The 22,906-nt window shown below is 38.1% G+C and overlaps 2 protein-coding genes across 2 annotated transcripts; one reads left to right on the forward strand and one right to left on the reverse strand.

Annotated features, from left to right (window-relative positions):
- Positions 1–1,258: 1,258 nt before the first annotated feature.
- On the forward strand, positions 1,259–18,443 carry LOC119797364 (UDP-glucuronosyltransferase 1A1-like). The gene is made up of 9 exons (XM_038306424.1): positions 1,259–2,196; positions 2,707–2,770; positions 6,684–6,832; positions 8,835–8,962; positions 15,524–15,617; positions 15,734–15,859; positions 16,913–17,000; positions 17,080–17,299; positions 17,414–18,443. Exons 1-9 carry the CDS (start codon positions 1,678–1,680, stop codon positions 17,682–17,684), a joined length of 1,659 nt encoding a protein of 552 aa, XP_038162352.1. The 5' UTR covers positions 1,259–1,677; the 3' UTR covers positions 17,685–18,443.
- On the reverse strand, positions 17,754–21,530 carry ndufb3 (NADH:ubiquinone oxidoreductase subunit B3). The gene is made up of 3 exons (XM_038306434.1): positions 21,414–21,530; positions 19,544–19,672; positions 17,754–17,983 (listed from the first exon to the last, which is right to left on the reverse strand). The coding sequence occupies exons 2-3, from the start codon at positions 19,669–19,671 to the stop codon at positions 17,833–17,835; spliced, it is 279 nt and encodes a 92-aa protein (XP_038162362.1). The 5' UTR covers position 19,672; positions 21,414–21,530; the 3' UTR covers positions 17,754–17,832.
- Between the last annotated feature and the right edge of the window lie 1,376 nt (positions 21,531–22,906).

Consider the following 22,906-nt stretch of genomic DNA (forward strand, 5'->3'; position numbering starts at 1 on the left):
TGGGTGAGCAAATACTTTTGGCAATATAGTGTATTTCCTTGTATTTATATAGAAATATATTTTCTCTAGTTCCTTTTAATATTTTGTTTTACTATTTAACTATATATGCCTATATTTAGTTTATATATTTTAAACAAAGTTCTGAACTGTAATGGCAATATGTCTTGCAGTTTTTCTGAGTTATTTGTGTTATTAAGTCCTAAAATTTCAGTGGATATCATGGGTAACTCTGCTACAACAAGAGAAGTTTAGTTTTTGTTAATAAAGAGAAAGTGCTAATTTTTCATGTCTTCCTTTAGAGAACTACTATTAAAGGTGTTAATACATAGTGAAAGGGAATTTACATATTCTAAATGAATGAATGAATAAATATTTATAAAATGGACAGAAAAGAGGGAAATGCTGGGATTATAAAAATATTTTGTAGAAACTGTAATTTAGTTGTTATTTAAAGATTATATCTAAAATTTTAAAATGCATGCTGGGCCTGGAAAAAAAATATGAGTAATGTTTTAATAAGATTTGGAAACAATTTCAATCTACTTTTATCCCAGGTTTTATTGCTAACATACAAAAAAAAAAAGTAAATATACCTTTATAATTTAGCAACATAGCACATTTGTATTTCTATCATGTTCTTCCCAGCAGTCCAATTTTAACTATTTCCAGGAATAATTGTAGACTTTTAACAGAACAATATTAAATCATTTGCATTTTAGACTTAGTTTTATGCATGAAATAAGGACTTTTTCTACAGTTAGTATTTATCACAGACGGTTGTGGTGCAACATAGTTACCCTTTTAAATACCATAGTTACTTGAGCATAATGATATTTATTATTAAGGTACATTTTTGTTTATGAATGTGTTATTTTCATAACACTAGATCTTTTCAATTTTATATCGGCAATCAAAAAACATACAATTGAACTAATTTCCTGTCATCCATTGTATTGCTGTATCTTAAGCTACTTTAATTAATGCTACTGAGTTAGCAGTCTGTCAGCAGACATAGTGTTAATATGAACAATCGCATTTATATTTTCTAAATGAAAAAACTAAAACCAATATTTTTCTTAGATTTTCCACTTGTTCATTTATTTATTTTCATTGATAAGACAAGGAAACAAATATAATGATTCATCGAAATCAACAAAATCTCATCAGCACAGAAATAAAATAATATACAAACAAATAATCAGGCAGCTCCTATGAATAAACTCCCCTACAGCAAACATGTTTTCTGCTGACATGCAGGAAAAAATGAGAAAAAGTCTTATTTGGCACCGTATCATACTGCAAATTCCACCACGACTTCCTGACTGGGATTACTTTTGTTTGTGCAAACACTCCTGAACCCACTGAACTTTACCTCAGTTGTTCATTTCAAACATAGATAGCAGCCTTTTGTTTAGTTTCTTTGTAAGCGGCGGATACTTATTCTAATTACTTAGTAACTAAAGAACACAGGCTCCTGACCTTTACCTACTGAGGACAGATAGTGCTCTACTTTCATTTGAGGACTTTGAACGTACACAACTCTAATTTATAGAGGAGCTTCAGCAGCTTTAGGACCAACAGCTTTACTCTTGCTTTTTTAGTGCAGAGGAAAGAAGGATTTTCAGATCTATTTTTTTAACAATTGTTCTCATTGCATTGGAGAAGGAAGGAAGAGGGATGCGGCAATCGGTTGTGTTGGTGTTATTCATTCTGAGCATGGCTTTAGAGGACCGAGCGGCTGCAAAAAAAGTAAAGGACTCTGCAGAAACCCCCAAGCTTGTTAAGCCAGACAAAGTTAAAGATACCAACGCTGCTGTGAAAAGCAGCTCTTCACCAAAGTTTTTAGGTAACCTGCTGGTGATACCCATGGATGGGAGTCATTGGGTGGGTATAAAAGCGCTTGCACAAGAATTGGGTCGACGCGGCCACAGGGTCACTGTTGTGATTCCTGAGCACAACCTACGGATGGGTCCAGGGAAATACTACGATACCATCTTCTATCCGGTTCCTTATGATAAGGAACATGTTATTAATTTGCTGTCTTCACACAAGGATGTCTTAGAAAAATCAGTACAGCCGTTCATGGAGAAAATAAAGGCAAGATTCACCCAGATTGGAAAAACCAGCAATTTTCTTCATACCACTGCAGAGAGTCTGCTGTTCAACACCAGCCTCATTCATCATCTAGCAGAGCAGGTGGGTGAAAACAGAACATGGGAACCTATAGGTACGTTTTATTCACATTTGTTGCATGAATTGTTTTTTACTCAAATATTTTCAATAATTATTTCTACCGGTTTGCTGTATTTTCATAATTCATTTTAAACAATAGATTAAGCCTAAAATACTCTTTGCCAATTTAAAACAGATTGGAACTTTCCTAAAAAAAACAGATTTCATAGTGGCTTGGATTTATCAAAGCCTATTGACCTATATATTGACCATATTGATAAGATCTATAAAAAAGTAGTAGAAGGAAGGAAGCAAATTATATATCATGTAGTTTTTTTCCTTTTCTACAAATCAAATCTCAAGTATTGTACATTATGCTGTTGATCAATTTTAGTGTGTATTCCTTTTTTGTTTGGACAATGCTTTTTACTACAAACTTAAACAAACATTCATTTAATCAAGAAATGATGTCATGGCTGGTCAAACAGAAATAAATGGTAGAGCTGCAGTCATCCCCCTCATTTTGTCTCATAGAAGTTTGATGCGGTCCTCACAGATCCAATGGTCCCAACAGGTTCATTCATTGCTCGGAAACTTGGTGAGTTTCCTCTCTTTTAGATTACATTTGCATGTTTGCTTTCCTGTGCAGTGGACCACATATTTTTTAATTTTTTTAAGTGCCATAATAAGTACCATGCTTTCAATGAAACCAGATTTAGAGAAAAATTAAACCACAGAGATAGAAGTCTAATACACAGAAACCTTCAACATCTTTCAAGAATTTCATTATAACTCTCTGGGCCGGTTTTATCAAGATCTAATTTTGCGTGCAGTAATTTGCGCTCGCAAACTGGAATTTTGCGCGAGGGGCTGAACCATGGTTTGCGGGTGATTTAACAAGAGCGATTGCGTAACTGGTGGAAGGTGCAAAACTGTTGGAGACGCCCTATTTAAATGATGGTTTTGCGCGTTTTGTGGTTTGCGGCAAAGTAGTTTGTAGTCTGTACAAACTAGTGCATTAAGAAATTTAAATCTTACAGTGACCCCCAACAAAAAAATAAATAAGTAAATATATATATATATATATATATATATATATATATATATATATATATATATATATATATATATATATATATATATATATATATATATATATATATATATATATATATATATATATATATATATTTTATAAATTGGCAACCTTTATTCCCTAAGGTGGTATGTGCTGCAGTAAAAAAAACAAAAAAAAAAACAGGTGTTATGTATTGCCTGTGACTGTGGATGAGATCCCCGCAGCATTTGGCACGTTGCTCCACAGGCGCAGGGGGAGAACCCCGACCCCGTCGGACAGCACTTCTGAAAAAACTAGATTGGGAGATCCCAGCTCTCGCTGCAACCGTACGCTGGAATGACCCAGATGCAAAAAAGTGCAATGTTGCAAGGAGTTTTGTGATATCTGGTATTGCGTGGGTCCTCCTTGTGGCTGGCTCCAAATCCATTCGGAGTTCCCCCAACAGCTCCAAAATGGCAATGCTGGATAAACGATATGTTTTGATGATCGTTTCCTCGTTCATTGCAAAAATATTCACACGGAGTGAAAAAATGCGTTCTCTGCATCTCCTTGCTTTATTTCCATGTCTCCTTCTTGCGACAATAACCGCTGCCATGTGTGCGCAATTACGCATACAGACCATTTGCACCTTCTTTTGAAACGTGTTAAATATAGAGTCAGATACCGTTAGCAAAATTGCGCTCAAGTTTGATAAATCACTTTGCGAGTGCTAAATTAATATATTTACATGTTCTCCTCCCACAAGACGCACTTTACCGTGTAAACGTCCCATATTGCATATTCATTGCAGAAAAAGTACTAAATGGATAAGAGGCGCTATTTAGCACGTTTTAAAGACCAAATCCTTTTAGCACGCTGTTGATAGATCAGTTTGTACATTTTTTAGCGTGCGCAGTGAAATAGCTCATGTTTTAATACACGCAAACCTTTGATAGATCTGGCACTCTGTTTGTCTCATAGTTGACATCATTCCCCACTAGCTGTATTCTGCAGAATCCTACGGAAGAGGATTAGGGCCACTGAAAAAAAAGTTAACAGATTTTTAAATTTTATTTCAGTTTAATATGGGAAGAAAATCAGAATTCTCACTTTTTTCTGACTTTAATCTCAGAATTCTGAATTTTTTCTCAGAATTCTGACAGCTAACAAACATGTTAGCATCAAGCCATAGCCATGTCTGTTTTAGAGACTAGCTCTCTTGTTTTAATGACCTTCTGCTCCTCCATTAATGAGGGGACCCCTTGGGCACGTAAAAAGTTGCCTAATTCCATCATTTTCCGCCAATTTGTCACTGGCCCTCTCAAACAACTCACATTTTGTCAGTGAAGCTGAGTGCCCCACATCTCTTCCTTCATGGTGCCAACCTACATTAAGATCCAAAATTCTGAGATTAAAGTCAGAATTCTGAGATTAAAGTCAGAATTCTTAGAAAAAAAAGTCACAATTCTGATAAAAAAAGTCAGAATTCTGAGAAAAAAAAATCAGAATTCTGAGAAAAAAAAAATCAGAATTCTGAGGAAAAAAAAATCAGAATTCTGAGAAAAAAGTCAGAATTCTTTGATTATTGTCAGAATTCTGAGAAAAAAGTCAGAATTCTGAGATTAAAGTCAGAATTCTGAGACTAAAGTCAGAATTCTGACATTAAAGTCAGAATTCTGAAAAAAAGTCAGAATTCTGAGATTAAAGTCAGAATTCTGAAAAAAGTCAGAATTCTGAGAAAAAAAAAAATCAGAATTCTGAGAAAAAAGTCAGAATTCTGTGATTATTGTCAGAATTCTGAAAAAAAGGTCAGAATTCTGAGATTAAAGTCAGAATTCTGAGACTAAAGTCAGAATTCTGAGATTAAAGTCAGAATTCTGAAAAAAAGTAAGAATTCTGAGAAAAAAGTCAGAATTCTGAGAAAAAAGTAAGAATTCTGAGAAAAAAGTCAGAATTCTGTGATTAAAGTCAGAATTATGAGAAAAAAGTCAGAATTCTGTGATTATTGTCAGAATTCTGAAAAAAAAGTCAGAATTCTGAGATTAAAGTCAGAATTCTGAAAAAAAGTCAGAATTCTGAGAAAAAAGTCAGAATTCTGAGAAAAAAAAATCAGAATTCTGAGAACAAAGTCAGAATTCTGAGAAAAAAGTCAGAATTCTGTGATTATTGTCAGAATTCTGAAAAAAAAGTCAGAATTCTGAGATTAAAGTCAGAATTCTGGAAAAAAAGTCAGAATTCTGAGATTAAAGTCAGAATTCTGAAAAAAAGTAAGAATTCTGAGAAAAAAGTCAGAATTCTGAGAAAAAAGTAAGAATTCTGAGAAAAAAGTCAGAATTCTGTGATTATTGTCAGAATTCTGAGAAAAAAGTCAGAATTCTGAGATTAAAGTCAGAATTCTGAGAAAAAAGTCAGAATTCTGTGATTAAAGTCAGAATTCTGTGATTAAAGTCAGAATTATGAGAAAAAAGTCAGAATTCTGTGATTATTGTCAGAATTCTGAAAAAAAAAGTCAGAATTCTGAGATTAAAGTCAGAATTCTGAGACTAAAGTCAGAATTCTGAGATTAAAGTCAGAATTCTGAAAAAAAGTCAGAATTCTGAGAAAAAAGTCAGAATTCTGAGAAAAAAAAATCAGAATTCTGAGAACAAAGTCAGAATTCTGAGAAAAAAGTCAGAATTCTGTGATTAAAGTCAGAATTCTGAAAAAAAAAGTCAGAATTCTGAGATTAAAGTCAGAATTATGAGAAAAAAGTCAGAATTCTGTGATTATTGTCAGAATTCTGAAAAAAAAGTCAGAATTCTGAGATTAAAGTCAGAATTCTGAGACTAAAGTCAGAATTCTGAGATTAAAGTCAGAATTCTGAAAAAAAGTCAGAATTCTGAGAAAAAAGTCAGAATTCTGAGAAAAAAAAATCAGAATTCTGAGAAAAAAGTCAGAATTCTGTGATTATTGTCAGAATTCTGAAAAAAAAAGTCAGAATTCTGAGATTAAAGTCAGAATTCTGGAAAAAAAGTCAGAATTCTGAGAATAAAGTCAAAATTCTGAAAAAAATTTAGAATTCTGAGAAAAAAGTCAGAATTCTGAGACTAAAGTCAGAATTCTGAGATTAAAGTCAGAATTCTGAGAAAAAAGTCAGATTTCTGACTTTTTTTCCCATGTTAAACTGAAATAAAATTTAAAAATCAGTTAACTATTTTTTTTTTCCAGTGGCCCTAATCCTCTTCCGTAGAGTCCAGTTCAGTGTTGTCTGATTCAGTTTCCATGCAGATCCAACCAAAGCGCTCCTTTGCTCTAAAGTATCATGCTTGTACACCTCATTTTTGTTTTTGACTTTAAGATCACTTTATGCTAATATGAAAGAGTTAGGGGATGCTTACTTAAAAATAATTTAAAAAAAGTACTATTTTCTTATGAGAACCAAGCAGCTAAGAAGAATGTGCTAAATCTCTTGCAGGTGTCCCTGTTATTAACTTACTGAGGGGGATCCCCTGTTTTATGGACCTGAAAGCTGCAGGCTGCCCTGCCCCACCATCCTATGTGCCTCGATTTTTCACTGGACTCACTGACAAGATGAACTTCAAGGAGAGAACCATTAACACTTTGGTGAGTAAATCTACTCATAGATAAGAAAAATTGTCTGATCTATTTAAGCCTTGCATTAAAACATTTAGTTTTCCTAACTGAAAAATTACCTCCAAGTTTAAGTTATCTATACATATCTCTGCTGTTTTTTTGTTTTTTTACTATAAAAATATGATTTGTTTCTTCCTCATAATATCCTAAATTCTAAAATCGATTGAATTGTTTCCGTAAAGTGCATTGAAGAGACATTTGTTTTGGATTGGCACTATATAAACAAACTAAAATTAATTGAATAAAATTTGTGCGTCACATTATATGTTTCTTTTTTTAAAAGAACTTAAGTTCCTCTATTTGTGGATCACATTATCTTCTTTCTATTTTATTTTATCTTTTTTACTCTGGTGTTGGATGGTGAGCAGCTGAAATACTTTTTGCCAGTACCTTTTAATTTTTTGTTTAAATTTATATAAAAGTATACCTGCATTAAAGAGAATTGTAAAAACATGATCACAGAAAGATGAGGAAGCCCTGCAACGTTGTTTTTTGGGTACAGACTGGGATGCACCATGTCAGGCATATCAGTGCAGTGTATGACTGACTACATAAACTTGTGTGAAGATTACACCATTTCCATAAAAGAGTAATATGCTAAACCTAATAATAAACCCTGGATCTACAGTAATCTGAAGGAACTGCTAAGCTAGAAAAAATAGCCCTCAGGAAGGAAAACAGGAGATTATTGAGAAGTATACAGGAGCTTCTAAACTTCACGATATTTCAGCACAGTTTCACCACAAGCGATGGTACTCTCAACATTCCTTTTTAATCTCTACACTTCCGACTTCCAGTAAAAGACACATTCCTGTCATTTTAAGAAATACTCGCATGGCTCTGCAGTCATTGGGTGCATGATAGATGGACAAGAACCTGAGTACAGAGAGCTGGTGAACCCTCTGTGGTATTGTGTGGAACCAGTCATCTGGTCCTGAATATTAAAAATAAACTAGGGAAATGATTGTAGATTTAAGAACAAACAGGAACAATACAGCCATTAACAACACGTGAGAAGAAGTGGAGGTGGTTAAGGAGTGTAAATACTGTGGTGTTTACCTGGATAAAAGACTGAACGAGAGATCCAACTGTGAAGCTGTCTACAAGAAAGGACAGAGCAGATTGTACCTCTTCAGGAAGCTTAGGTTCTTCAGTGTTTGAAGCAAGACTATATTCCATGAGTCTGTTGTGGAGAACATGATCTATTCTCCCATCATCTGCTAGGGTAAAAGCATTAGAGCAAACTCAGCAAGCAAATCAAGAAGGCTGATGTATTCTATGAACTCCTCTAAGACCTTGAAGAATGATTTCACGAAGAATTGTTGATAAAAATAAAAACATTTAGCAAAAATTTGAGCATACTCATCATCAGACTGTGGAACAATAACAGTGTGTCTTGAGCTAAGGCTTGTGCAGATCGGGGGCAAAACACTACAAAAGATCCTTCCTACTTACAGCCATCAAGATATACAACAACATGTAAAAAATAAAAAAAAAAACATTTGAGTTAAAACAACATTTCATTTCTACCCATCTTCTCCTGCTTATTCTGTCAGGGTCTCGGTGGGGCTGGTGCCTACCTCAGGTGGTCTATAGGCAAGAGGCAGAGTACAACCTGGACAGGTCACCTGTCTGTCACAGACATTTAGTCTTATTTTCCTTTTGGAATAACAATTTTTTTTTTAAAGTAAATTGATAAATCGGCCCCTTTGAATAATGTTATAATCATCTGCAATGCTTCAATCCAGAGCTCTCTTCCTGGAGCCTTTATAGTCTAAAAGGGGGAAACGGCTCATCAGACCTGTAAGAAATAGGGCACTGGATCTTATAAAAGATGTTCCACTGTCTGCAAAAAACTTCATTAAATAGTTTTCAGTCAATTATGTGAGGAACAACCCACAGCTAATTTTATAAGTAGTTTTTTCCAGGGTTTTTATATAAGAAACTTTTTTGTTTGTTTTCTGACACACAGGTGGCTTTACTGGAACCGTTACTGTGTCGGATTCTGTACTGGCACTTCGACCAGACAGCCTACAAATTTCTGGGAGAGAAAGTGGGCGTCGCAGAGATTCTTTCAGATTCTGACATCTGGCTGCACAGGTCGGATTTTTAAAGATCATTGCTGTATTATTTTTGTATCTTTATTAATTGTTTTTTATTCTTACAATATCTATAATGTGATTAAGTGTTCTACGACATGCAAGCACATCTTATCAAAGCTGTGGGTGATAAACAGAACATTTCTATATTTTTGCTTTATTATTCTTATATTATGAAGCTCTAGCGAAAGTTCAATTGAAGAAACTCTGACTTACCTCACATCATCAGAAGCCGATCCGTCTCCGAAGCGAGCCAATCAGCTTTGAACTACTCCACCACGAAGCCCAATCAGCGTCCTGCTTCCACTTTATAAACTCCCTCAAATCTCACCACAGCCGCTATCCTGCAATCACAATGTCGGATTCCGATCCAGACGACAATTCAATTTTCCCCGCTCGGAGAAGCTCCCGTCTAGCCGCTCTCATCTCCTTCTTCCGCGTTACACTCCAAGGGTATATTGCCAGGCTCCGACCTAGACTCTGCTCAGATGTCTTAACGAGCCTCCCTCCTACCTCCTCGTGATTCATCTCCCTCGCCTTCCGCTTCAATCCGCTCCGATTCCTGGCCGCAAATGACATGCAAGTCCTCCGCTCCCCTCGCCAGGCGCAGAAGGCCTCCCGGATCTGTCCCAGCAGCAGTCACCGCTGCGCCCGCTCCTTCTCATCGTTTCGATGCAGCCTTGGACCTTCTCCAGCTTCCTGATTCATAGCAGCTCCCCCGTCTAGTCCTTCTGGCGCTTAACAGCTCTCAGCCTCCCTCCGCTCCACCGGACTCTCTCACTCAATCCTTCGACGCTGTCCGCACGCTCCAAACGTGGGAATCCCTGCACTGCCACGTCATCCCTGCCGCTGTCTGCTCAGACGGACCTCCCCCTCCCCTCATTCACATTAGGGAACGCCCGCCGGGCCAGCCTTAGGGTAAGACGTATTCAACCATGTTTTCATTCATAATTTTCTATCTATTTGAGTTTGCTCTTATGCTTCGTCTGCCTCTATCAGGCATACTTATATTAACACACATGCTGATATTTTCACTGGCCTCGTTCTAATTATTCAGGGGAATATTTTAATTTAGTCTCTTATTCTTCCCTCCCCTGAAGTCGATCAGCAGGTCGCATCAGCAGGTGACTTCGCAGTTTTTCTTAAATCATCCGATCTCCGTCTACCAGAGATCTTTCTATTGGCCAAAATTTTTGGCCGCATTCAGCATCTATCGTGATTACTCAGAGCTGCAGGAGGGCCATCCGATCAGTCTGTCCCCGCCGTGCACGCTTCATATATATCGTACCTCAGTCTTAGCAGCCCGTCATCTTACCACCCCTTATTATTACTTCTGATTATCGTTCTGTCTTCTTCTTCTTCAAAAAAAAAAAAAAAAAAAAAAAACACAAAACTGATGTTCTCCATCAGTCATTTCTATATGCCAATTGCGCTCCTTGCTAGGTCAGCTAATTTGCCATGCGCTTATTTCTCAAGGCCGCGCTTTCATTCCCAGTTGCTTGATCCGGCATTTCCGTCCCTCTCTTGGTCAGATTACTGAACGTAGGCTGCCGTTCGGATCTCTGGTCTGACTGCTTCTATTGGAACAAATTTCTTTTCTATGTCGACATTATCTATCTCCTGCCATGCTTCAAAAATTTTACGGATGCTGCATCCGTAGGTTTTGGGGGGTTCTTCAGGACAGGTGGTTCATGGCCTCTTTTATTCACACCCATTATGCTTGTGTGAGGTCTAACCCTAGCTAGCTTGCATCGTGGGGCTTTGGGAAGGAATCGCGTCCGCCCACTGCGATAACTTCGTAGTTGAAGCCACTAATAAGTCACTCCTCCTCCCAGTCTCTCATGCCTTCATCAGAAACATCACTGGCAGCAGTCACTAACGTTTCATCATCTCAGTGCGTTATGTTCAGGCATCAGCACTTTTATTCGCCCAAGCATTACCCTACGTCCACTCATGGTTCTTCACCACCTCAGGATACTCTTAGAATCACGTGGCCTTCCCTCTAGTAGGTAATCTGGGCATTCGTTCTGGACCGAGCAGCTGCATTGCAGCTACTCGCGGGGTTCTGAGGCTTCCCTCAGCTCTGGGCCGATGGCTCACAAGCCTATACCTCATTCATCCGCCCAGAACTCTCATCAATTCTCTCAGCTCAGTGCTCTCTCTGCTCTAGGTAACTCTATTACAAGTACTGGTGGTGGTTCAACTCATTTTCATAATTTTCTGACCTAATCACGACTATCCTCTAACTCATTTTCTACTCCCACTCCTTATCAGTTTTCTTCATTATTCCCTGCTTCATGCAGTCTTCCATGCTGTCTCCTTGCTATTCATGCTATCTTCATTCTGGCTCGCATTCATGCAATCTCACCTTTATGACAGGCATTATATGCATTCTCCTGTGTGTCACGTCACGTCTGGTTTGTGTCTCGTCATGCATCCTTGACACCATTTAGCATGCATTCCCTAATGCATCAATTCTTCATATATGTAACCATCCGCAAGAATCATCCGCAAGATTCATTATCAGACTCATCCGCAAGATTCATTATCAGACTCATCCGCAAGATTCATTATCAGACTCATCCGCAAGATTCATTATCAGACTCATCCGCAAGATTCATTCCCCATGCATCACATGCTCCCTATCTGTGTCTCGTCGTGTCCCGTCATGCATCCCTTACGCCATTTTGCTTGCATTTTCAATGCATCAATATGCACCATGTCTGCGTCTCGTCATGTCTGTATCCCGTCATGTTATATGTTCTATATGGACTCATCCGCAAGATTCATTATCAGACTCATCCGCAAGATTCATTATCAGACTCATCCGCAAGATTCATTCCCCATGCATCACATGCTCCCTATCTGTGTCTCGTCGTGTCTCGTCATGCATCCCTACGCCATTTTGCTTGCATTTCCAATGCATCAATATGCACCATGTCTGCGTCTCGTCATGTCTGTATCCCGTCATGTTATATGTTCTATATGGACTCATCTGCAAGATTCATTATCAGACTCATCCGCAAGATTCATTATCAGACTCATCCGCAAGATTCATTCCCCATGCATCACATGCTCCCTATCTGTGTCTCGTCGTGTCTCGTCATGCATCCCTACGCCATTTTGCTTGCATTTCCAATGCATAAATATGCACCATGTCTGCGTCTCGTCATGTCTGTATCCCGTCATGTTATATGTTCTATATGGACTCATCCGCAAGATTCATTATCAGACTCATCCGCAAGATTCATTATCATCGTCATCATAATGGGATGCACCATCGTCATCATCATCATGGGATCATCATCGTCATGGGGATCATCATCGTCATCATCATCATGGGATCATCATCATCATCACCATCATGGGATCATCATCATCATCATGGGATCATCATCATCATGGGATCATCATCATCATCATCATCATCATGGGTTCATCATGGGTTCATCATCATCATGGGTTCATCATGGGTTCATCATCATCATGGGTTCATCATCATCATCATCATCATCATGGGTTCATCATGGGTTCATCATCATCATCTTCATCATCATCTTCATCATGGGTTCATCATGGGTTCATCATGGGTTCATCATCATCATCATCATCATCATGGGTTCATCATGGGTTCATCATCATCATCATCATCATGGGTTCATCATGGGTTCATCATCATCATCATCATCATGGGTTCATCATGGGTTCATCATCATCATCATCATCATCATGGGTTCATCATCATCATCATCATCATGGGTTCATCATCATCATCATCATCATCATGGGTTCATCATGGGTTCATCATGGGTTCATCATGGGTTCATCATCATCATCATCATCATCATCATGGGTTCATCATGGGTTCATTATCATCATCATCATCATCATGGGTTCATCATGGGTTCATCATCATCATCATCATCATCATGGGTTCATCATGGGTTCATCATCATCATCATCATCATCATGGGTTCATCATCATCATGGGTTCATCATGGGTTCATCATCATCATCATCATCATCATGGGTTCATCATCATCATCATCATCTTCATCATGGGTTCATCATGAGTTCATCATCATCATCATCATGGGTTCATCATGGGTTCATCATCATCATCATGGGTTCATCATCATCATCATGGGTTCATCATCATCATCATCATCATGGGTTCATCATGGGTTCATCATCATCATCATCATCATGGGTTCATCATGGGTTCATCATCATCATCATCATCATGGGTTCATCATGGGTTCATCATCATCATCATCATCATCATGGGTTCATCATCATCATCATCATCATGGGATCATCATCATCATGGGTTCATCATGGGTTCATCATGGGTTCATCATCATCATCATCATCATCATCATGGGTTCATCATGGGTTCATCATTATCATCATCATCATCATGGGTTCATCATGGGATCATCATCATCATGGGTTCATCATGGGTTCATCATGGGTTCATCATCATCATCATCATCATGGGTTCATCATGGGTTCATCATCATCATCATCATCATCATGGGTTCATCATCATCATCATCATCATGGGTTCATCATCATCATGGGTTCATCATCATCATCATCATCATCATCATCATGGGTTCATCATCATCATCATCATCATCATCATCATCATCATCATGGGTTCATCATCATCATCATCATCATCATCATGGGTTCATCATCATCATCATCATGGGTTCATCATGGGTTCATCATGGGATCATCATCATCATGGGTTCATCATGGGTTCATCATGGGTTCATCATCATCATCATCATCATCATGGGTTCATCATGGGTTCATCATCATCATCATCATCATCATCATCATCATGGGTTCATCATCATCATCATGGGTTCATCATGGGTTCATCATCATCATCATCATCATCATGGGTTCATCATGGGTTCATCATGGGTTCATCATCATCATCATCATCATCATCATCATGGGTTCATCATGGGTTCATCATGGGTTCATCATCATGGGTTCATCATGGGTTCATCATCATCATGGGTTCATCATGGGTTCATCATGGGTTCATCATCATCATCATCATCATCATCATGGGTTCATCATGGGTTCATCATCATCATCATCATGGGTTCATCATGGGTTCATCATGGGTTCATCATGGGTTCATCATGGGTTCATCATCATCATGGGCTCATCATCATGGGTTCATCATCATCATCATGGGTTCATCATCATCATCATCATCATGGGTTCATCATCATCATCATCATCATGGGTAAATCATCATCGGTAAGTTCTCGGCGTCAACCGTGGTCGCCATCCTCATCAACAACCTGGCTCGGTAAGTTGTTTGCAAACCTTCTCAGCATTTCATTACGCATTCTTTATTCTGTCCCTAGCGTATGCCCTACGAGCATACGGACTCTCCCGCCTCGACCTCGACTTTTTGGGGGAACATCCCTATTCACATTCATCTACTCATGCATGTTAAAGCATAATTCAGCATGAATGTTCCTGCCGAGGTCTGAGCGCCAAAGACTATACTTTCTTATCAATAAATTCTTCTAATTATCTTTTCTCTCTGTGTGAGTTTTTCAGATTGAAATGAAGCTCTAGCGAAAGTTCAATTGAAGAAACTCTGACTTACCTCACATCATCAGAAGCCGATCCGTCTCCGAAGCGAGCCAATCAGCTTTGAACTACTCCACCACGAAGCCCAATCAGCGTCCTGCTTCCACTTTATAAACTCCCTCAAATCTCACCACAGCCGCTATCCTGCAATCGCATGTCGGATTTCGATCCAGACGACAATTCACCCACCTCCATCCCCTTCTCCGCCATCGCAGCTGAATCGTCCTCCATGACACGACTTCACCTCAACCTCATCAGAGAGTATTAATCCCAGTTGTCACCATCCCTCGTCTCATCGCATTGGTCCGGCAGAAGACCACCATGTTGAGCCCGGTTCTGCCAGAGGTTTCTTCCCAAAAGGGAGTTTTTCCTCTCCACTGTCGCTTCATGCTTGCTCATCATGGACACTTCACGGTACCTGCATCACCGAGCAGGACCTCTATATCCCGAGTCTGAGTGAAGCCCCGGCGTCAGCTCCCTCAGTCTTCTAGTCCCACAATTCTGCCCAGCAGATCACCTTGTCAACCAGCTCGGATTAAACCACCACCAGTTTCAGGCCCGGGGGGAACATCCCTATTCACATTCATCTACTCATGCATGTTACAGCATAATTCAGCATGAATGTTCCTGCCGAGGTCTGAGCGCCAAAGACTATACTTTCTTATCAATAAATTCTTCTAATTATCTTTTCTCTCTGTGTGAGTTTTTCAGATTGAAATAACAGTTAAAGCATCTAACTAGACAAGATGGTTCCATTTAGCTTTCTTTAAAATTCCCTGCTGACCCTCAGATTACCACATACCTGACTTTAGGTTTGTGTAAATAATAAGGTGATCCATCCCAATTGTCATGCATACCTTCAAAATGAAGAAATGTGTATTAAGTATTCATGCACAATATGCAAGATAAATCTTTTGCGATTATCTTTTTGCAGGATTGACTTCACGCTGGACTCTCCCCGCCCTCTCATGCCAAATACTATTCTAGTTGGTGGAATAAATTGCAAATTGAGGAATCCTCTTCCTGAAGTGAGATATTTTTTTAATTATATATTTCGAATGCAAAACTCACATCACTGAATGAAACTAAATGAGTGGAGGAAACTATGTGAAAATGTGATCAAGCTGTGTCTGCATGATTTCAGGATTTGGTGACGTGGATCTCAGGTGAGCATGGGTTTGTAGTGTTTACTCTGGGCTCCATGCTTTCAGAACTGCCAGAATACATCACGTCTACCTTCCTAGAAGCCTTCAGGCAGATTCCACAGAAGGTAGAGGGTCTCTAATAGTGGAAAAGCATTCCTGCTTCTCAAACCTTTTTCAATGTTTTGTTACATTTTAATTGTTTTATGCTCGGTTAACTCAAAGCAGTGCATAGCTCTGAATATGAACAAAGGAAACATTATCTTTATCTCACTTTGCTTCTTATACTCAGCATCAAACACTGACCTTTTGCATTAAACCAATCAAGTTCATCTCTGTGTGATTTAATAATTAGCCATTCTCGGTCAGATAACAAAGCCAAGCTTTCCTGCTTACATGTAAAATGCAGAGTAAAAAAAATAACACCTGACAGCCAGAACAAAAGACTCTTAAACATGGTAGGAAAGGCAGGATCCTGGTGATTAGCTGCAAACTCTAAAGCTGGTCAGACTACATGGGTTCTGCTTTGTTGGTCTTTTCACTTTTAGCATATTATAGATGTAGAATTTTATATCTTTTTAATTTGCATTTAACACCAATTGAACAAAGGTATCCGGATAGTTTTATCAGTAGCTCTATTTTCTTTTTAGTTTCCATTATTCTATTAGTTTAAATGTTGCATCTCTTTTCCTTGTATCTCTATGGACCTTTACAGCACTTTGTTCCCTCAGTTTGTAAGGTGATAAAAAAAAAAAAAAACTTTAATGATTGATATGCTGGAAGAGAATCTATTTGAAGTTGCAAAAGACCTTAGACTGGGGCAAAGGCTCACCTTCCACCAGCATGACCCTGAACCTATAAACACACTGAACAGGGAGGGGTTAAATCTGACCAAATGACTCAGCTTAATCTGAGACTCTTTGATAGGATTAAAATATATTCTCTATATTCTCTCCCAATCAATCGATTCATTTTTACATCCAAAGACTAACAGCTTTTACTCCTATCATTGGTAGCCTTGCTACACGTGGCTTCAGGAGGGCTGAATGACTAAACCTGTTCAAATTACCCATTTTCCTTTCAATCAGAATTATGCACCACTTTACATAACGTTTTAGTGGATGTGAATACTTTTTTTAAAATGGCTCATGCAACTTTAAGATTTTCCACCCCTCTGACAGGTGATATGGAGATACACTGGTAAAGTTCCTGACAAGATCCCAGAAAACGTGAAGATGATGAAATGGGTACCTCAGAACGACCTGTTAGGTAGGTAAAATGCTTCAAAGTATCAAGAAAGATGACTGAAGACAGTTTGGAGCACTAAAATATGTTTAACTTTTATCAGCTCATCCTGGGGTTCGAGCTTTCATCACTCACGCTGGCTCACACGGCGCGTTTGAGGGTTTATGTCACGCTGTTCCCATGTTGATGGTGCCGGTGAATGCAGAGCAGCCCGACAACGCACAGAGGATAGCCAGCAGGGGAGCAGGAGTGGTGCTGGATATAACCTCCATCACCACTGAGAGCCTGCTGCAGGGGCTGAATGAGGTCATCAATAACCCCAGGTAGGAGGTTAAACACCCGGAAGGTCTTAATTTCAGCCGCTGGATTCAGAATGTGAACTTGATGTCCTTCAGTTCAACCTTTTTTTTATTTTTTATTTTTATCCGTGCGTTCAGGTACAAAGAGAACATCAGGCAGCTTTCAGCCCTTCATAACGATCGCCCCATGGACCCTCTGGATCTTTCAGTTTACTGGACAGAATATGTGATGCAACATAAAGGAGCGAAACACCTCAAAGCTGCTGTTCATGACCTTAACTGGTTCCAGTACTACTGCCTGGACATTGTAGCACTGCTAGCCACTGTGCTGCTGGTTACTGTAACACTGATATTTAAATGTCTGAAACTCTGCTTCCGGAAACTGGGCAGGAAGAAGAAGCAAGAGTAAAAGGATCCGTCAACCCTCCTTTTTTTTCCTCCATGTTAAAACAATAAAGAATTAAAAACCAAACATCCATGAGGTGATCAAAATACATTTAATCAAACCAACAAAATACAGAATATCATAAGATCAAATTACACATGATGCCGAACAATCAGTGATCTCCTTTCTTTGGAGGAAACATGGTGTACTCTATTGCCAGGGCAACAGTAAAGGCAGCAAAGCCCCACTTAAAACCTCTGAGCAGAACATCCGATAGGGTCACCGCACGGGCGAAGCCGCCTGCATACCTCCACGCCTCGTTGCTGCAGGCAGATAGAAAGCAAAGAGACAGACATTTATAAACACAGTGCTGCTGACCCAAACAAAGTAGTATCAAAAGCATAACATTCTAAGTTTGATATAAACTTTGTCCACAAACAATGGGACATCTTGTAAAAAAAAAATATATATAAGCTGCAACGAAATGATTTCATAATTGTGGGCTACCTAAAAATTTATATTTTTACAGAAAGCATGTTCTCATTCAGTCTCCTCCTCTGATCATGATTGGTCGATATTTGGCCCCTTTGCCTTGCAAAAGTTCTCCAAATTAATCACTGTGAGAACATCTCTTCTCCAAAGCCTCTTTTTAGGTCTTAGATATTTTCAGGGACTGCATCCTTCAAAGAGCGCTGCCCACGCAGACGTGGTTCCTCCTGAATCTGGACAAACCCAAAATATAATCTGTAAGATGTAGTTCTGGACTTTTGTAAGGACAGTTGAGAAAAAAAAAATCTTCCCAACAGACATCAGAGGGTTTTGCACCAAAAGCGACCTCATTTTGTTACATCTGATTAGAGTTGTCACGATACTAAACTTTTCAACTCGATACCGATACTAAGGAAAATATTGGATACTCGATACCATTTTCGATACCACAAGGATAAAAACAAAGACTCCAAAATTCTACAGAAATATTTTCATTAATAAATAAAATACAATAAGTAAACACAATAAAGGTTGTATGCTGTGCACAATATTAAGCAAGCTTGATAAAAAACTTATAAAATTAAAATTAATTGTTCCTTCCTTGGCTATGCTTTGCACACATAATGACACTAGCCAAACCAGTTAAGAAACAAAAGTATTTCTCAGCAGCTGCACCTCTTACAAAAAAAAAGTCTGAAACTAAAAAGTGCACAGAATTATTCAATCACACAGTGATCAGAAAGTGCATTTTCCTCTATTCTGCACTTTAGATGAATGACTGCTTAGGTGCCACTGGTGGTGGCACTGTATCGATACTTTTAAAAACGAGTATTGTATCCGGATACAACGTTTAAGTATCGATACTTTTTTGAGTTTCGATACTTTTTACAACCCTACATCTGATCAATGCAAAATGTCTGATAAAGAACAGAGTGGATCCTTATTGGACAGTCCTGCAGGTCCTACAGTGCTGCTGAAGGCTTCCTGGCAACTTTGGAGACTTTGAGATCTTTGTGGTCATTTACTTTCTCTAGTTGATTGCCTTTACTGTGTCATGGTTGACTTAAAACACTGAAGGTTTCTCTTTAAGCAAAAGCTCTCCAAACTATTGCAAAAGGGTGTAGCTGAAATATTCATCTAAATTTGTACTCAAAACCTAAAGAACAACAAGAAAATAATAAATCAAATGTAAATTAGCAAATGTCAAAACAGCTCAACTTAATTTCTGTTCAGTCAATCAAACCTGAAAGTATTTTTTCAAGATGTACATATTTGTAAGATCAGGCTATTGCAGGTTTTTATGTTGCACGTTGTCTTTAAATAGTTAAATTTTGACTAATTTAAATATCTAATTGCATCTGTGGTATAGCTGTCATATGTGTGAATATACTGACCGTGCCCAGGGGTCTTTGAGCCCCCTGGCTGCCAGTCGCTGCTGTGTGAACTCCAGCGGGGTTCCTTGCACCTTCCACTGCCCCCAGTCTGGCATGGACAGCTTGCTAGGGCCGTGATCACCTCCCATACTAAAAAAAAACAAAAACATTTAATATTTCTCAATCCTCATCATGTCGAACAGATTTTAGTTGTAAATCTCTTTTAAAAGTCAAACATGAATTTGAAACCAAATAAATGCAGTCACAATTTAAAACTGTAAAATCGAATTCCATGTTTTAAACTTTAAAAATAAAAACTTCAAGCATCTACAGTTGGAACTTGGATCTCATCAGCAGCGATACACAAAAAGCATAACAGATTTTAGGTTCCAGGCTGTGCAGCTGTGATCTTTCATCACACTTTACATTTTAAAAATTTACAAACCCTGGCTTTACAGGGGCAATACCATTACCATACTGAAACTATAATAGCACAGTTCAACTGTGTGACCAAATAGGGGTCTAAATTTGTTCTTCCCACTCTGTGAGTTTATCTTAAAAAAATAAATAAATCAGTCCACAAGATGAAAGATGCCACACATGGTCATTACAAACTCTACCGGTGACAACTTCCTTCCAAGACTGTATCTATGAAAAAAAAAGTTTTTTGGCTTCTGGCTTTTTTCATGTTTTGGGTAAGTCATAATTATAGGTCATTAAAACATGCATTTCAACATATTTTGCAATATTATTTGAAAAAAAAAAGTGATTTATAGCACAGGCAATAGATACAGAAGGAAACGACGTCAAACCATGATGATAGACAGGAAACAGTTGCCAACATCAAAGTTTAAATAAAAACAGTGAACGGTAGGAAGCGTGATATTAGGACAATTAGAATAGAGAAAATCATAACCCACAGTTCAACCAATCCCTTCTTCCTTTTAATCATCCCATGCTGTCTTCAATTTTAGCAAGGCAGTCATTAAAATGGACACCAAACACAAGGACAGAAGAGTCCCAGCAAATGGTCAAATATGTTCCAATGAAACGATGCATGAAAGCTAAAACTGAATCACAACAAGTTTGTCTTATTTTTATTTATTTTATTTTTTTAAGCTCTTATAGAAACTACTACTCCATTCCTATTTTGAACCTGATTTTTCCGTCAGTTTTAATCTAAATGCATTTTAACCTGTTTTTGTTCTTATGTACAGTACTTGAGTTTTTAAAATGCCTTAAAGATACAATTAATTGAGTGACTGGTTGAAAGTTAAACCGTTAAATGAGGTTAAACTGTCCAAAAATAATTGCTAAAAAAAATGAAGGAATATATTTTGTTTGGAGTAGAATCTACAAAAAGAAGAATACATCATTAAGAACACAAGCCATTGGTTAATGATAAGATTTGGTTGGATTTTAGAAAACAAAAAAGCTCTACAGGAAACCTGTTAGGGTTCAGATAAAAACACAGACAGCAAGCAGCAACAGTAATAATTGTTGTAAAATGAAAGAACGAAATAATGATATAGGATCCATAAACAAGTCAACCAGCGTAGCTATTAAAGGAATATTTCCATAATATCTCAAAGACATAGCGAATTTTAAAGAGGACTAGAAAAACAAAAAAAGTAAGACATTTTATAGTAAATGTGTTACTTTTGATATCATGAAAACTCGACATGTTACATTACTAAATGTGGTAGTAGTCGGTGTTTTCGCAGCTAGCAAGCTAAGCTACATTAGTTTAAACCAGATAAAGAAAACATTCGCTCTGAGACGAGCTTCTGCTCAAGGATTCAATTATGATACAACATATCGCTACAAAACCTGACATAACAATAACAGTCTGGACACAAATGCTAGGTTTTACAAAGACAAATCAGTGTACCTGGACGAATTGTTGTGACCTCTGCTGCTGAAGTGGGGACTTGCGACAATCCGCAGCACTTGACGGCAAACTTACGGCACCGCGTTATGGACAAATTAAATAAAGAAAAACATCTTCCAAAAGCGCGAGAGTATTTGAATATATTCGTTAATTTATTGGTGTGTTGTCTTTTTTCTACAGTGAAGTTACTATCAGCCTCTGTAACATGAAACATTCGTCACCTACGGTAGTTTGAGATATTTCTTCTTTTTATAAAATGAGAAATAATCTCCTTGTAGTTTGTGCTGAATTGCACAAATAGGACGTTTGTATTAGTACTACAATACACTCATTAAAAGTCACTACTTTTTAAGGTCTACATTTGTGTGACCACTTTTGTTGTGATATTTTGCTCAAAACCATTTCAAGGTTTTATAGGTTTACGGTAAGCTATGTTATTGTCCATCCTGTCATTATGGGGTAAAACACTCCAGGTTTGCTCCACAGATATTTTGATCACCTCTCAGATATATTTTACTGAGAGGAAAGTGCCATTCTATCTTTCCCCGAAGCAGGGTAAACTGTGGCTAATTGAAAAGTAAGCATTTACCCTTATATGGCACGTAAAATTATTGAACATGCACCCATTTTTCCTCAGTAAATATATTTCTAGAGGTGCCATTCCACACATAGAAAAGAAATCAAACAAAAGATATATCCATAAATTATGTGTATTAAAGTGAAATGACACAGGGAAAAAAATATTGATCACATTTCTGATATTGATTTAATACTTTCTACAAAAGCCTTTGATGGCAATGACAGCTTCAATACCCCTCCTGTATTCAGAAATAAGTTGCATGCATTGCTCAGGTGGGATTTTGGCTCACAGTCAGTCTTCCAATCTTGAAGGTTTCGTGGGCCTCTTCTATTAACTCTGAAATTAAGTTCTTTCCATAGACTTTCTGTTGGGTCAAATCAACTGATTGGCTGGGCCATTCTAGCATCTTTATTTTCTTTCTCTGAACCAAATTGACAATTTCCTTGAATCTGTGTTTGCGGTCATTGTCTTGCTGAAATGTCCACCCACGTTTCATCTTCATCATGCTGGTAGATGGCAGCATACTTTTATCAAGAATTTTTCGGTACATTTTTCTATGCTTCCTTCAATTATTTGAAGTTTCCCAGGACCATATGCTGTAAAACAGCCCCACACCAACATGGTCCCACCTCCAAACTTCACTGTACAATGATTTACAAGTGCCCATTACTTTGACTTAATCAAAAGTTGCAAAGTACTATAGTGGGGTAGCACTGTTGCCTTGCAGCAAGAAGGTTCTGTGTTCGATTCCTGGCCCACACCATGGAGTTTGCATGTTCTCTCCATGCATGAATGGGTTCTCTCTGAGTACTCCGGCTTCCTCCCGCAGCCCAAAAACATGACTGTTAGGTTGATTGGCTTCTCTAAATTGTCCTTGGGTGTGAATGCGTGCGTGTGCATGATTGTGTGTCTT

This window comes from Cyprinodon tularosa, unplaced genomic scaffold (genome assembly GCF_016077235.1).
Source record: "Cyprinodon tularosa strain WSP-4 unplaced genomic scaffold, ASM1607723v1 ctg1154, whole genome shotgun sequence".
NCBI lineage: Eukaryota > Metazoa > Chordata > Actinopteri > Cyprinodontiformes > Cyprinodontidae > Cyprinodon > Cyprinodon tularosa.

Excerpts from the sequence above, each read along its gene's own strand:
- ndufb3 (XM_038306434.1), bottom strand. The coding sequence starts at position 19,671 with ATGGGAGGTGATCACGGCCCTAGCAAGCTGTCCATGCCAGACTGGGGG. Across the intron at positions 17,984-19,543 it reads CTCAAAGACCCCTGGGCACG|CAACGAGGCGTGGAGGTATG; the intron begins GTCAGTATATTC and ends ATCTGCCTGCAG.
- LOC119797364 (XM_038306424.1), top strand. The coding sequence starts at position 1,678 with ATGCGGCAATCGGTTGTGTTGGTGTTATTCATTCTGAGCATGGCTTTA. Across the intron at positions 2,197-2,706 it reads TTCATCATCTAGCAGAGCAG|AAGTTTGATGCGGTCCTCAC; the intron begins GTGGGTGAAAAC and ends TTTGTCTCATAG. Across the intron at positions 6,833-8,834 it reads AGAGAACCATTAACACTTTG|GTGGCTTTACTGGAACCGTT; the intron begins GTGAGTAAATCT and ends TCTGACACACAG.